Source organism: Glandiceps talaboti, chromosome 2 (genome assembly GCF_964340395.1).
Source record: "Glandiceps talaboti chromosome 2, keGlaTala1.1, whole genome shotgun sequence".
Lineage (NCBI taxonomy): Eukaryota > Metazoa > Hemichordata > Enteropneusta > Spengelidae > Glandiceps > Glandiceps talaboti.
This window is the reverse complement of record NC_135550.1, coordinates 10,267,355-10,284,639: the sequence shown is the minus strand read 5'-3', so window position 1 is coordinate 10,284,639 and position 17,285 is coordinate 10,267,355. Positions and strand designations below refer to the sequence as shown.

Sequence of the window (17,285 nt, the reverse complement as noted above, 5' to 3'; positions counted from 1 at the left end):
ACGCTAATTAGCTTTGAACTATATTTAGCTGCATCATCATAAATGAACATTCTGAAATTTATGTTAATTTTCAAAATTAAGTTCAATGTGTGAAATACAGCAATTTGTATTCTCCCCTGCTTTCATTTCATCTATCAAAGATGTTCCCCATTTTGCACCAAGTGAGGATAATTTAGTCATCATAAATGCTGGACACTCTGACATTTACATCAACATTTTATACTTTGCAAACTACAGCAATTCATATTGTTCTCTGCTTTCACTTCATCTATTTAATATGGTCCCCTCTTCACAACAAGTGATGATCGTATTTAGGTCCAACATGTTTTATGTTGGGGTGTATCATGAATTTGAATACTGCCCAAAGATAAACATGACTGATTGATCACCCTTTTACAAACGTTATCATGCTAATGGCTCAAACTAATTAAGATAATCATATCACACGCAATTGACACAGGGTTGGATGTTAGTTGTATTTTATACTGGTAACAAACACTTCATGCTCATTTCATCAAAATTTATGACTAATTTATTTATCCCAGTTTATGACCAATAACTTTTTAGGATGCATTTCATATATCCATTAGATATATAACACCACTTTTTACGTATTTTCAAAATGTAACATATACTACCAGGTTCTCAGTCTAAGATATATTGTTTGTGCCTTGCTACCAGCTATCACTCAGGTTTAGAAGCCTGACAGGGCTGAACAACATGACACATCTTAATATTAACAAAAATATTTTACAAAAATAATAACTAAAATCTATCATAACTTTTGTAAAAGTTAACAGTATTTCAGGATGCATACCCATCTCCCGGGGGCAGTACCAATGGCCAGCTCTGGGTAGGAGTGTGTGGCCAGTGCTGAAAACCCCAGACCCCATTTTAGACCCACTTTGACCAAAAATCAATACCCCATTTTAGACCATTACAGGTTTTTAAAAAGATGAAAGTTTAGACAAAATACATTTTCCTTGGGAGGCAACATTTTGGGACAGTTAATGGCAATTATGATTAGATAAAGGACAATGGACCACAGTTTAGACCAAGAAAAATACAAAATAATGGAAAGTGGACCCCATGTTAGTTCTTCAGCTCAAAAAACAGACCCCATTTTAGACCAAAGGGCTAGAAAACGTATACTCATACAAGGGGAGTAACACCCCCCCCCCCCCCATCTAAGTTCTATGCTACGAACATACAGTTTACTAGTTGTATCTGACTTCATCATTACATGATCAATACAATTAGGACAGGTGTGACATTTACAACAGGAAGCTTTAAAAACACTGTGCCTACTGTGGATAATATGTGACATTAAGATGATTAAGAACAGCAAATTATGTGATCTTGCCATACTTTTTATTGTTGCAATAAATTACCTGGTTTTGTTTTATTTTATGGCGCTTGAAGTACAAATGACAGTCTGTATGTCTTATTGTTTTTTGCAAATAAGATGGCAGATGGTTTCTTTATCAGAAGAATGGCATATCCAACAAGTTATGGCAGGATTCAATATTCTCATATTTCGTGGTGGTGGTGGTAGTGGTTGGTGGGGGTGGGGTGTCAATCATCTATCTGTGTTGATGACTTTTGATTTCTGTATTAATCAACAAAGAAGACACACATTTGATAGGTATGGTCCACCTTAATAATTTGCTGGCAAAAGGTAGCAAAGAATTTAAACCAAAATCCTTACTACCCCCTATATACATATTCCAGCTCGAACTCAACAAGTAGGTACATATTTTCTTTTTTAAGTGAGGTAGTTGACATTGATTGATAAGTCCTTGATACCATAGAGGTTAGTAAAATTAATTCACTCTGGAAAATTTGCAATTCTTTTCTCTAATATAGAATTAATCCCAAACACAACATCTGGATTGTACGTAGCCTCTATGTACAGTACAATAAGTTTAAATTATGAATGAATGCACCACTTGTTAATAGAACTCATCACCATCACAATACTAGCACAGGAAACACAAGGTTTTCAAACAAAAAAACTAATCAGCCAATATGGTTTTAATTTTTCAAACTATTGAACAGATGGATACAATTCATGCATAAAAGCCATTCTCATTTTTATGTATAAAAAAACTCACCTAATTCTTTTTAATCTTAATAGAATAGATGTTTATCTGTAGAGCTCCTTTCATATCATAATAGTTTTACTATTAACGAGTATTTAGATGTAAATGTCTTTTGATATAAAATTTTACTATTGATAAGTAAATTCTAATAAATGACAATGCCGTAACTGTACGAAAAGGAAAAGTCAGTGGCACAATATGTTATCGATTTCTGGCATTCCTGTCAACTAACTGGACACACAGCATTGCATCTGTCTTCTTACGTGATAATGGCCCAATTTCTTTCACCCAGGAAGAGAATTCAAAATAATAAACGTGGAGCGTAAAACTGGTTATAATTGTCTGTTGTTCTTTATATCTTGACTACATATAGAATGTTAGGAACGATCTAACTGTGAATCATCTTTCTTTGTTTAGCTAGATCGAGATCACCTAAAGTTGTTGTAGTACAAGAGTCCATTCCATTTCACAAAACTTAGCTTAAAATTTAGAAAATTCTTGTGTATAAACTATCATGGGATTGTAAAATATAGCTTTGTCATATCTTCTCAATATTTCGATATGAAACTACAACATTTTGTACATTGGTGTATTAAAGTTTCTGTCTTCTCTCTTTCTTTATTTTGAAATAAAATATTTGGTAGAGCATCTTTATTTGTTAATTTTCTCTTTATACTGGATAGTTCTTTAAGTATATAAACACTTGTCTCCTAAGAAGTTCAGTGAGGGCCATCCCTCATGGGTTCAGAGTTAATGCAGGAGGAAACCAGAGTACCAGGGGAAAACATGCGTTGTTCGGTAGAGTCAAACTGACTGACACTCTTCTTATACTTACAGCATGGTAAATTTAATCAAACCCTGAATGGGTTCGAACCCTGACTGCAGTAGTATTTAAGAGGCTATGGTTTAACCATTCGGCCACCGACAACCTCTATATCAGTTTAATTGTTATACATAATTTGCATGTTGATTAAGTATTATTAAATTTTAAAATAAACCATTTGATCTTGCTTTGTGATAAATTTACCATAAAGATAAAAAAAAATATACCAAAAGAATGAAATACCACCAAATAAGTCAAATATTGTATAAGCTATTATACAAGTACATGTATACTACTCTTTATAGCTTAAAACTAATATAAACATGATGGTTACAAACGAGAACGGTATGGAAAAAATCCTTTCAACACAAAGTTCTTACCCCTGAGGGGTTTTAGATGTTTTCAGCAGTATTACATATCAGCCTAGGTATGCAAATACAGTATTATGACCCTTGAATGCTTTAGAGTCTCTAGTCATCCAAGAGTCGTATTTCTTGTATTATGAGTATGACATGTGCCAAGCCACTAATTAGCTATATTTGACCCCATTATTGTACATGAGAGTCTAACTATTTTGATGACATTTATAGCACCACAATGTACTCAGTAATTGTGGAAGTAGACTCCTGGGAAATGAAAGAAAATTAGATTAAAAAAATGTTAAAATGTCTTCATGGATGCATATCTCATTCAAAGACACAATCAAGCAATCAATCAATCAATCAATCAGTCAACCTATTCACATACCAACCAACCAGCCAGCCAGCCAGCCAACCAACCGACCGACCGACCGACCGAACACTCAATCAATTTACCAATCAATCAATCAATCAATCAACCAACCAATCAATCAACCAACCAACCAACCAACCAATAAACATATCAATCACTCACTCACTAAATCAACCAACCTATCAACCAACCAACCAACCAACCACACAATCTATCGATCAATCAATCAATCAAGCAATCAATCAAGCAATCACTCAACCAACCTATCTATCAATCAATCACTCACTCACTCACTCACTCACTCACTCACTAAATCAACCAACCAACCAACCTATCAATGAATCAATTAACCAACCAACCAACCAACCAACCAACCAACCAACCTATCGATCAATCTCTCAATCACTCACTCACTAATCAACCAAGCTATCTATCAATCAATCAATCAATCAATCAATCAATCAATCAATCAACCTATCAATCAACCAACCAACCAACCAACCGAGTGACCGACCAACCGACCAACCAACCAACCAACCAACCAACCAATGACATTTACATGATACATGTATATCATTTTACATAGAGCAATGTTCTATTAAGTGTTGCCAAAGTTGGCACCTGGCATGTGTACATATACCACAGTAAAGTCACGTTTTTGATTGCTGGAACAGTCTCCTTTATAAATCACGGCTACATGATTATTTTGTTTACAATACTTTGTTGCATAGCAACTAAACCAATTACTGATGGTGTTTCCTGGAATTATTTCTGGATTCAATAAAGTGAACAGCATTTGAAAAGTTCATGAGTCTTCAAAATATCTGATAATTTGAACAGAACTTCAATTCGGAAATTGATTTGTAAGTGAGCATTTTAGGAGCATCTGTGTCCTTTGTTAATATGACTGCTTCCACTTTACCTGATACAGTGATAGCTAACTACCGTAGATTACATTCCAAATTATAAAGTGTCACCACAATCAACTAGTACTGTCAAACAGACTTTGATAGCCACAGATCTAAAGTTAATCCAAAGAAACGATTGACATTTCTACATGTCATTTTCTATATCAAAGAAAATAAAGTTGTAGTCGAATCAGTTTAACAAATTGATAGTTTATTCAGAGAATTGTTCAAGCCAAGATAAATTTGGCACATTCGTCTAACAAGGTTGTTCACATATTTCAAGTCAGTTCAAATAAGGGATGATTGTGATTAAATGTCACACAAGCTCAAAACACTAAATTTGTTTGTTTAGGACAAAAAACCCCTCTCCCCTCCCCTTAAACGAATGTTCACAAGTGTGACATTGATTAGTTTATATATGATGTCAATCATGATGAAAATTGTGGCAGTCACACGTACCACTACCGTTCCATGCAATGTGTAAAAACATGATGGTGAACACATTACAATACTACCGGAAACCCAGCACCATATCTCACATTAATAGAAGTAAATTTTTATCAACTTACATGTATCGACATCTCAGTAGTAAATACAGAATCTGTACGTCATTGAAGGCATGGAAGTTTTTAAAATATGGTTAGAAGTGTAAAAATGTCATTGACCAAAGAACTGTCAAGCCAGTACATCAAGTCAGATACATGATGAGATACTAGCCTAAGTCTCAAAGCGAATGCAACCTTGAATCACTTGAAAGTTCAGAAGATACTTTAGTGACAACCCGTAAAACTATTGCTTTGTTTTGTAAATACTATCTTTAGTTGGCATGTTTACATATACCTTGTACAGTTATAATTAAATATTTACAGACAGTCAAATAACCAGCATATATTGAAGCCAAACCAGGTTTCAATGACATGCTTCAAATGCTGGTATATCATTCCAGCAGGCCAAAAATATTACCTAATTGTATCGTTGTTTTTTTTTAATTATATATTTCAGTGCTGAAGACACTATTAGTGCGAGGTTATTACACATTACATCAACACCATGAACACAGGAGTGAGGGTGTGTATTATTTTATCGATCGTGATAGGGTATCTGCTTATTGGAGCTTTAATCTTCCGAGCAGTTGAGCAGACAAACGAAACAGAAGTAGTTCATGACGTCCAAAACACTATAAAGCGATTTGTGGCAAAACATCGTTGTGTAGAGCGTCACGAATTCGTAAAAGTTGTTAAGGACTTAATGCACGCTTATGATCAAGGTATAACACCTGGACTAAATGACACAGACGACGATGACCGTCAAAGCAACTGGGATTTTGCAAACTCTTTCTTCTTTGCTACAGCAGTTGTTACCACAATTGGTAAGTTGTTTATTTAAAACGTAAATTTATACATCTGTCATCCATAATTTTTTTTTTTTTAAATACTAAATTTACAAATTTCTAAAATCTGTTTTTGTTTCTAGGTGGGTGAATGTTATGGTGAAATGGTATCAATAGTGAATTCATGTATTTATCATTATTTCTATTATTTCCTTTTCTTTATATATTCCCCCCCCCCCCCAAATTTTTGTGCTGGGAATTACCCCCAGGGATTTTCTTGTCAGTAATGCAGACAAATTTAATACACATATTATATAAACCATAAACCTTCCACCTATAGTTGGTGGAGGGTCTATACGTATAAACACAATCATACGTTTCTACTGAAATCCATTCAAGTTTTGGGACTACGTACGTGACTGGGCTATTGTTGCGCGCTTCATACTGTGGAAATGTCAATATTGAGGCTGTCCAAGTCAGTCCACAGGCTATCCCACAGTCACCCAGGCCTGGCAAACTTTTAGCAACTGCGAGCTCCGTGTGAGTAATCGTCCCCGATTGTTCGAGTCATTACGCGGTCCCACATTCGCACTCCTCTTGTGAGTGAGACATTGCCAAGTTTTCCTTGGCATTTATTGGCAATATATGTGTTGTAAAATTATGACTTACTATAATTTAAAATCATTGTAGAAATCATGGCACTATTATAAACCATTTCTAGAAATTAGTACAAATGACCGTATGTGAAATGTCTTTGCCTCAGAGTTGTACCTAAACTTCCTATTAGCACACATTGTCACAAAAGCTCAATAATGGGGGTGGGGGATATTGTGTCAACGCGATTTCTGAACTTCATTTTCACACTTCTATAAATCAAATTTTGAAAACTTTCATGCCATCAATGATAACAGGTTCTGTATTTACTACTGAGATGATGATAAGATGATTATTGATTTATACAGAAGTGCTTGATTTCCGGTAGTATTTTAATGTGTTTCTCAGTATACCAACATTGCATTGATCGTAGTGGTGTGACCGGTACAATTGGTTTTTCATCATGGCTTTACATCATATATAAATTTGTCAATGTTGTACTTGTGAAGGTTTATGAGGGGGGGGGGGGAGGGGGGAGTTTTGTCCTTTATAGACAAACAAATGTGATATTGTGTGATTAACATGCCTAAAATCAACAACTACTGATAACCCTTTTCTCCAAAGAAAATATAACAACATGCAATTCTATGGAATAAAATTTGTAATAAAATGATACAACCAAATTCAATTTGTTTCATTTTGAAATTGAAAATGACAAATATTTAAACAAACTTTACTTTATAGGATACATATGTCATTTCTGGTGCAAACATGTTATTTAGTTTTTGCTAGGCTGCCTCAATAGACATTGTCATGTCATTATTAATTTCTATCAAGACTACCTGGACTATGTACGTCCTGCCAGACAATATTTGTATTGTCTGTATCATATTTTAATACCACAGTGACTGGTACCTTGCATGGGTATAAATGACAAATTCATTATTTAAAACCACAATAATACAAAATAAGATAAGATAAGATAAGATAACACTTTATTTTAGCCGTTTAGAAAATTTTACATTTCTAATTTGGTATTTAAACAAAATAAAGTTAATAATGATCTATGAAATATAAATATTAAAGTATACAGTAGTTCTAGTGTGTGTCTATTGACTACATGTATCATCCAGGTATATGTAGAGAGCGGTTATAATATCCTTATGTTTTGATTGTAGTATATATCTAAATTGCTCTCCTCTATCTAAGTTTATAAAGTTTGAGTTGAGGGTAGTGATAATACTAAACATTTTTTCTCTTTGTTTTGTATATAATTTACAATGAATTAGATGATGTCTTTCATCTTCTATTTCTTTACAATGTGTACATAGTCTGTCTTCTACTGGTGTTTTTGGTTTTGTATATCTACCCTTCTCAATGGCAAGTTGATGGCAACTTAATCTAAATTTGGCTATTGTTTTGATGTGTTGTTTGATTTGATTTGATTTATTACTCTAGGTCAATGCATCCATAAATGGATTTTCATGCATTGAATATAAAAATACAAAGCATACGTTAAAATACAAAGATACATAATTTAAAAATATGGGAGAGTAACAAAATTTACAGGGCAGAGTACAAAGATAAAATAAAAGTTATAAAAGTAAAACACGAGAGATGCTAGAATTATGAAGTTATAAACGGTTTAAGACATTAAAAACTAAGTGTTTACTAAGTAGTCGTATTTGCGGAAATACATGAGCGGTATTTGAAAGAACGACTGTGTGCCTTTGGAATGTGGTATTTGGTCCGAGTATTGTATTGGTGTATTGTTGAGTTTTTGGTGACAAGATCAGATAAATAGAGTGGTACTTTTTTGCTTATACATTTACTGACAATATTTTTGAAGTGTTGATCGTGTCTTTCCTGAATAGTTGGCCAATTTAGAGAATTTCTGGCAAGTGTTACATGGTCTGATTTTTTAAGGCCACATTGAATTCGTACAGCAAAATTTATGATACCTTGAAGACTACTTTTCAAAGTGAGATTACAATTAGAAAAGACTATTGTTTATTGTTCATTACTTTAATGTATTCTTCTTGTTCCAGGGAATTTTTGAAGTTGTTGTATGTACGTAACTTAGAGTTTTCCCTTTTGTTATTTTCATTCCATTGATTGATATAATATTGTCTAATTGAGTTGTATAGTTCTTGTTTTGTTAAATTGTTGATATTCTTGCTGTTATATAATTGTATATTGTGTTCAAAGGTAGTTAGCCATGAACCTGTGTAATCATTGTTCTCCATGTCATTCATTGCATAATAGGCTAAGTTGTTATTGTCTAATGTCTTGAGGTATTTGTAATAGTTTATTGCTGAGTAGTATATTCTACTAATCAGTGGTTCTCTCCCAAGTTCCATTCTGCATCCTATTTTGCTCACTCTGTTGCTGACATTTAATATTTGGCGACAAAAACGTAGATGGAATTTTTCTGTCTCTGTTTTGTCCCAAGTTGTTTGATTTTGGAGAACACCCCATATTTCGCCAGCATATGTCAGGATAGATATAGCTGTGTTGTATTCATGAGTTTTTCCTTTATCTTAGTACTGTTTATCTTTGTCGAATATATCTGTGACTGGATTCTTGCAGCTTTGCTGGCTTTGTCTGACAATCTGGTTGCTGTGGAGCTCATAGAGCCATTTGTCTTGAATGTTACACCGAGATATGTGTATTGTTCTGTAGTTTTTATTTCTTCCAAGCCACATTTGAATTGTCTTGTATCTTGTTTGCATCCTGATTTTCTAAATACCATTATTTGTGTTTTGTTTGTGTTAAATATGCAATATCAAAAAAAATATGATCTGGTGATGACAGCCTGCATAAATTGCAATAATGAATACTATTTCTGAGTTCATCAATGGCCTTGGTTCATTATGCCTTTAATAGCAATACCCTATGGCTCACACTTATGTTAATAGCGATACCCTTGTGTGTTCATCCTGACACAAGATGCCTGTGGCTCATACTGTCTCATCTAAACCTGTACCCCCTCCCTTCATTCTGACTCCATAGCAACTGTCTAAATTTAATACTCACTATATCTCATGTTAATGTTTACTATATTCTCTGTACCTCAAATATTACTGCTTATATATGCACATAATAAAAATAACAAATATTCAATATATTGGTCGACACCATTAACATGCATTAAGTATAGGCACCTTTATGTTCTATTTTGACCCTCTCAAATGTTACTGCATTGAGCATTTGTGTTGTAAGTTGCTTTGCTTAATATATATTTCCACAAGTAGTAAAAACAGCTTAGCAGTACAGAACATTGTGTAATAAACTGTGTTTGACTTTGCATGTTTTATAGTATAGTATAGTATAGTATAGTATAGTGTAGTGTAGTGTAGTGTAGTGTAGTGTAGTGTAGTGTAGTGTAGTATAGTATAGTGTAGTGTAGTGTATTTTATTTGACATGAAATAATGTAAAATATTCATTATCAAGAGTCAAAACAAACAAAAAACCCAAAAAATATTACATATAAATATATCTAAAACACTCTTTAATTGTGTACTTCAATATATTATTACTTTTACCCAACATGTGTATAGTCTACAAATACGAGCTGGTCTCGAAATGTCACCATGAAGGCAAATACTCGCTCACCAACTATAGAAGTAACCCCCCCCCCCCCCCCCCCCCCCCCGGAATAGTTTAGTCTGACCATCTTGTTATGCAATACATACATACAAACATTAAATGTATATATGTATCGACGCTGATAATCCCAATTTAGTCGTCTGAAGATCGCTCAAAGCCTGAAACTCAGAGTAACGACTTATTACATCCTTATTCTTTTGAATTAAGTCTATAATGCTCTGCTACTAATATTTGCATTGGGCACTGTTCTCTCCAGTGATACACTTACATTCATATGAACAGTCTATAACATTAAGTGTGTAATTCAATATTAGTACTTTTACCAGTACATATTAAGCTACAAACAATTCATACTTTTACAACATGTACATACATGTATGCACCACAAACAATCCACTGTTTAAATAAGTTTCCTATATTGTTAGAAAAATGCTAATCAATTTCATTTGCCATTCAATATTGATCATTGAAATGAAATGTATCTAGAAAATATCTACCCAACACATATATTTTACAGAGGAAAATTCTTTTAATTTAAATAATTCTACAATTCTGACACATTTTTTAAAGAGAAACTTTAACCTTCTAATGCGTAAATGCTTTGATATCAAGATCTGCACAAAAATGTCAAATTTTCAAGCTGTTTCAATATTTTAAAAGGGTTTAAATTTTCCCTCGGAGTTACGCACAATTGTCTTTTAATCAAAACCATTTTCTGGATGGAATTTAGAGACTTCAATGGGTATTATAAAAAGTTGTGATTCCCCTACCGAGTAATTGTCGTTTTGAATTATTATAAAATTGTAAGAAGTCACTTGATGTCCTAAAATGGTCAGCCTGGTTATTTATGCACTATTCAGTGAGTTTTTTTCTCATCACCCTTTTAATATTTATTTGACTGGTGTAGTACTGAGCAGCATGTTTCTCTTTGTTTGCTTGCTTTATATCTGTTGCTATGGCAACTACTCAAATTAAGGGTGCTCATTCACCCATGGAATTTTTTTAATATTTGTTACCCCTGGATGTAATTAAATTTAAACACATAAAAGGGCTGTGTTGTCAACATCTTGACAAAAATTAGTGACTGTAGCAACTGCGCTCCAATAATATGAAATACATATATGACCTTTTATGTGTCTCTCTTGAGATGTTCAAGAAACTCATTTGAATTGAAGAGAATCTTTATTGCATCAGTTAAGAAAACTACATTTTAATATACATATGTTAATAGCAGAGTGCGCTCCAATAATATGAAATACATATATGACCTTTTATGTGTCCCTCTGGAGATGTTCAAGAAACTCATTTGAATTGAAGAGAATCTCATCAGTTAAGAAAACTATATTTTAATATACATATGTTAATAGCAGAGTGTGCTCCAATAACATCAAAATACAATTATGACTTTTATGTGTTAAACACTCCCTGGTTTTGTTCATGAAACATGTATCTTAATAGCAGAGTGTACTTGCCCTTGGAACAGGAGGTAACCATTACTGAGTGGTAGAAAGTGTATAATGACTTCTTTTACAGTGATAAATTAATAGGCCACTATAGCTCTACTATAGGGTAATAGCTGATGTGTACTTTATAGACATTTACAGAACAATTTATGCTGACTATGTGCCATTGCCTAAGTCTATCTAATCTCTCTTGTCTGTCTGTGTGTGCAATAGATATATCACTGTAAATGTGTCTATCTTGTATTTTAGGCTAATACCCAGTCAGACCTATTAAATTGTTCTTTAACAGCTACTGTGGCACATTTTATCATAGTTGTAAAATATAATTTGGGGAATTCATTTGAAAATGAATATAATGAAATATAACCCACATATTTAATAGATTGTATGTGTCCTGATGTATAAATAAGGAAAAAATGAAGGATTTTTAAATGAATGAAAATGATGAAGTTTGGTGGCAAAAACATTCTTGCATGCATGCAAACAAACAAAGAAACAAACAAACAACACAGTAAAGAAATCAAAGTTTTAACATGGTCTAGCTAGTATATACTTGTGATGATCATCATGATTAAAGGGAATTTTCACTGCAAGAAATTATTAAAGGCATTTTTGCAGTTTGGATTCTTGAAAGTCATTTTATTTATAATTTCACTTCACTTATATTACATGTGTTTGCCAAGAAACAACAAGCTGAAACTTGTTCCTCATTCATTGTTCAGTGAAGGTCCTTGCCAGGGACACACATTGCATGATGGGAATTATTAATATGTAAATGTACTGATAGTGAAACTTGATCATTACAGATTTATAGCTTTAATATGATAATAATTATGTATTCACATTCAGGAAAAATCTTAATTACTGTTTTTATCAAATATTTCAGGATATGGTAATTTAGCACCAAGTACAAGTCTAGGACAGAAACTGTGTTTACTGTATGCTGCCATTGGAATCCCACTGACCTACACCATGTTGGCAAGCATCAATGATCTCTACAAGAATCTCTATCGTGTTTACACTAAACGCCTACAAGGAGTGTGTAGGTGTATCAAGTACAAATACTTACGTACCACTATCTTTGGAATCCTGTTCTGTATACCATTCTACATCCTGCTGATCATCATACCAGCATGCATTTTCAGCCGAATTGAAGGCTGGACTTTTCAGATTAGTCACTACTACACATTTATATCTCTGAGTACCATTGGATTCGGGGACTATGTCAGTGGTTACAGTGAAGACATAAAAGGTGTGCATAGAATCATGTACAAGGTTGCTCTGGCGGTGTATTTTCTGTTTGGTATGTCGATGTTGAGTGCCGTGTTTGCTGTCATTCAAGAAATGGAACAGAAACATGGTCAGCAGCTAGAAAAAATAGCCGACAACGCTATCAAACCTAGCATGGTGGAGGACGACGATAAAAATGGTAACGTTAGAATGGAGAATTTGAGAAATGATTTGAAGAATGACTCACACTGTCTTGATGGACCAGAAGGACAATGAGGGCAAGCTGAATAATTAGTGGCACATTGATAATGGATACCCAATTTCAGATGAAAACTATGCAGTAACATTTAAGAATGGAGAATCTGAAAAAGTATTCAGAGATTTAATGACTTGCACTATTTTTTATAGAACCGGAAGGACAACAGTAGTCCGGCCTACTTTTAGTCTTGAAGGACTAACTCTACTAAATTCAGAAGTACTTTCAGCTATATATTTGGAAATTTTGAATTTTCACTCATCCATCTTAAAGTGGCCATATGGATGAGGACTGGGTATTTATTTTGGATTTGTAATTTATAAAACAATTTTACCATGGCGTCCTACCTGAAAAATCGATGTGAAATAACTCTGAAAAAATCTGTGTTTGTAACTCAATGCATTGCAAAAAGCTTAAAAATTTGTAAAAAGTTTGTTATATTGTCCATACAATAACAATGATTTAGACATTTATTAATCTTTTGCAATTTATTGAACAAAGAAGGATTTGGCATATATTACATGTAAATGTTTCACATTGATTTTTCAAGTAGGAGGCCATGGCAAAATTATTTTATAAATTAAAAATCCAAGATAAATACCAAATCCTCATCCATATGGCCACTTTAAAGCCCACAGAGTCTTTAGTAGTATGTAAGTCAGGCCCAGCCACAAATAACATGCAAAAACATTAACATAAATTAGAATATAAAAGAAAGTGTTGAATGCCCATAAAATGTCTCATGGTGACACCTAATTAGGGATTCATCATGTGACCTGATAGCAATTTAAATATGTATAATTATATATTCAACCAATCAGGTTCTGTGTAGAAATGCTAGGGAAATACTACTGTATCAAAAGACCCTCAGTAGTCTTGGGGATGTTAGGATAGCTGAAAATGTGTGGTGGTGTTTAGTCCTTCAAGATTACAGGTAGGTTAGGACAACATAGGCACGCAGAAAAACAGTACACATTAATTATAATAGACACCCCCATGTCAGATGCCCACATTGTGGATGAAACCACACAGTAATCTTAGAATCTCAGAAATGAGTAAAAGTTAATGCACACTTTTACTGGACCAAAGACAACACCAGGGCAATTCAAACAGAAAAATGCTCAGAACGATGACGTATAGTGCTGAAAGGACTTTCCACTGTCTTGTCTCACAAATGATAATGAAAGATAACAATTTAATCAACACTTTGCAAGCACTGTCACAATCCAATCACGATTATTATAATTAGACTTTCATTTAAACTCGATCGACTGTTGAGCCAAAGGCTCTTCTCACACAGTGAGATCCACTTTGGTAGATGATTCATTTCGGCTTTTCCTGGGAGGCTATGTAGCAGAGATATACCATAATATAACTTATACACATTATATTTTTACTATATTATCAAAAGATCGGATTGGCACACTGTAACTGTGTGCCACACCTGTATAATTCTAAAAATAAATTAGTCAATTAGTAAATGAGGCAATTATTATCTTTTATAAGATCACTATTGACAATAAATTTTAAAGGCTTTCTCAATCATCATTTACAACTTGTATACCTTCAGCTAAATATATATTTTAACATTTTTTTTCTATGACAGCAATCTTTAATATTTAGGTGTCTGAATTTATTGAGACCAGCTTGAAGTGTACTTTGAATCATCTTACTCATAGGGTAGAAGACATTGATATTAGGGTAATCTTTGTTTTTACATTTTCTGTGTATAATGTTTAAAAAAAAATATTAATGTATCCTTTATAAACTGAATGTATAGCAAAGAAGTCTACTCACTGATATCACTTATGTATGTGAAAACTAGTATGAGTAGCTAAGACTTATTAATTCAGGGATTTTATTTGTGTATGGTAAGGGAGCCCCAGTATTTGAAGGGGGTGAGGACCAATCAGTGGAATGGGGGGGGGGGGGGGTCATATTTCACAAATAGGTTCTTTTACAAGAGGGTCATATATTTTAGTAGCCTGTTTATGGCACGCACTTGTGGTATTTTGTTATCTCTCAGGCGTAAAGAAAAAAATTGTTTGTTTCCGGTTACCCAACTCCACCTAGTTTTTTCACTGCCGACCCTACAATTTTTTTTTAACGTATTCGAATAAAATTGCAAAACTTGTGAAACCTTGCAAGAAATAGTGGATGCCGAAACTGAGTGACATCATCTTAATAAGACAAAATAAAACTGTTTTTCAAATCTGTAATGATTACATTTAATGGGAGGAAACCAATAACACAGAAAACCATATGGAAAACTATTCTAAAATTGAGTGTAATCGGAACCACACAATTTTTTTTATTAGGCCTCATAGGTAAATGGAGTACCACCATGAAGTACAGGCTTCAAGAATTGGAATTTAGAAGATAATGTCACATGTTATTTTGATGTATTGTATTTAACTTTGCATTATTTGGTGATTTTGCTTGACATCCCACCACTGCCACAATATCCCACCACTGCCACCGTTGCTGTATCACAATATCAGAACATATCATTATCAGATCTTGGTTATGTTTATGAAAGACAAAACAAAACAAACAAACAAACAAACAAACAACAACAAAACATGTAAACACTGACAAACATGAACAACAGATATCGATATCAAGAATGTTTCAACAATAATTACGATGTTTTGTTATGATGATATCACTGTTGAGGAGATACCCCTTGAATGTGGGTGATTCTAACGAGAATCGTTTCATGTAGAGTGATTACGCTGAGTAACCAGATATTAATTACTCTATCGTGATCGTACATGCCAGTTATTTTTGTCATTGTTGATATGTTTGTGGTTGTTTTTGCAGTAATACTAACTGTATATATTATGTCATTATCGTGAATAAGCTGAGAAACATTACTGTCAGTATGTATGAGATGCCAGATACTGTTGATATATGTTTAATATTGTAACTTGCGGACAACACAACAAAATTGAAATAAAATAATTTGAACACTGGTGCGATATGCGATGCACTGTTTTTCAAACTGTTTATACAAACCTTCCAAGCAATTTGAAGCATACATATGCTTTCTCACTCTGTGAATCTATATAATCCTCGTGACAGATTTATTGTTCTATTGGGATGCTAGGGTACTTGGCAACTTACATCGTCCTAGAGTCAGTTTGAACTCGTCGTCGGAAATCCCGGCCTTCACATACGACGTTGCTTTTGAGTTTCGCTCGACTTGCAGTCAAGTCGACGTTTTTCTCATGTTTCTGTAGAATAAACAGGGCGCCCTCTACTGTTAGTGGGTTATTCCACTTTCAAAATATGCTTTAAAAAAGTTTTAGGTAGAGTGACTATAAAAACGATTCTCGATCTTTACATCAACCCATCACGTCAAACATGTTCATCGCAGTCTCCATTATCCTGTGCAGTTTATGACGTGGTAATAACTCTGACTGCAAGGATGTAGTACTGCAAATGATGAAATTCAAACGAAATGTCAGTCAGCATATCAAAAGAATTCGAAGTTGGACAGGCTGCAGAGTTGATTGGCTCATGATTCATGTACTAAGTAAGTTGAGCAGATCGTAGTTGACAATATCCATGACCAGTGCTTGTAATAGGTATGTGTCAAATAGATACGATGGTGTACTATTGAAAAGAGTTCAGTTAACTCTCTACCCTAGCCTAGATTTTATGCTTGTCGTATAGATTTGGGGTATAATCCGGCCCTGTTGTATGTATGTATGTATATGTATGTATGTATGTATGTATGTATGTATGTATGTATGTATGTATGTATGTATGTATGTATGTATGTATGTATGTATGTATCACAGGCATTTGTTTCCCGAGTTATGGCTCAGAATATTTCTATCAGAATACAATAAAATGACGATAATATCGTTAATATTGACGTATTAAACCAACACTATATGAAAGGGGTAAAATTAGACATGTTTCTGTGATCGCGCAGTTTCACTAAATGTGTCTTCCTTCGCATTTAGTGAAACTGCGCGATCACAGAAACAAGTGTAATTTTATCCCTTTCATATAGTGTTGGTTTAATAAGTCAATATTAACGATATTATCGTCATTTTATTGTATTCTGATAGAAATATTCTGAGCCATAACTCGAGAAACAAATGCCTGTGGTATGTATGTATGTATGTATGTATGTATGTATGTATGTATGTATGTATGTATGTATGTATGTATGTATGTATGTATGTATGTAGGGGTATGACATCGCTGCCGATTTTATAAGAAT

At 33.7% G+C, this 17,285-nt stretch overlaps 1 protein-coding gene across 1 annotated transcript; it reads left to right on the top strand.

Moving 5' to 3' along the window:
- The first annotated feature begins 5,734 nt into the window (after window positions 1–5,734).
- On the top strand, window positions 5,735–13,330 carry LOC144443890 (potassium channel, subfamily K, member 16-like). The gene is made up of 2 exons (XM_078133487.1): window positions 5,735–5,934; window positions 12,449–13,330. Exons 1-2 carry the CDS (start codon window positions 5,814–5,816, stop codon window positions 13,066–13,068), a joined length of 741 nt encoding a protein of 246 aa, XP_077989613.1. The 5' UTR covers window positions 5,735–5,813; the 3' UTR covers window positions 13,069–13,330.
- Window positions 13,331–17,285: the final 3,955 nt, after the last annotated feature.

Coding starts and splice junctions, on each gene's coding strand:
- LOC144443890 (XM_078133487.1), top strand. CDS start 5,814: ATGCACGCTTATGATCAAGGTATAACACCTGGACTAAATGACACAGAC. Junction 5,935..12,448: donor AGCAGTTGTTACCACAATTG/GTAAGTTGTTTA, acceptor CAAATATTTCAG/GATATGGTAATTTAGCACCA.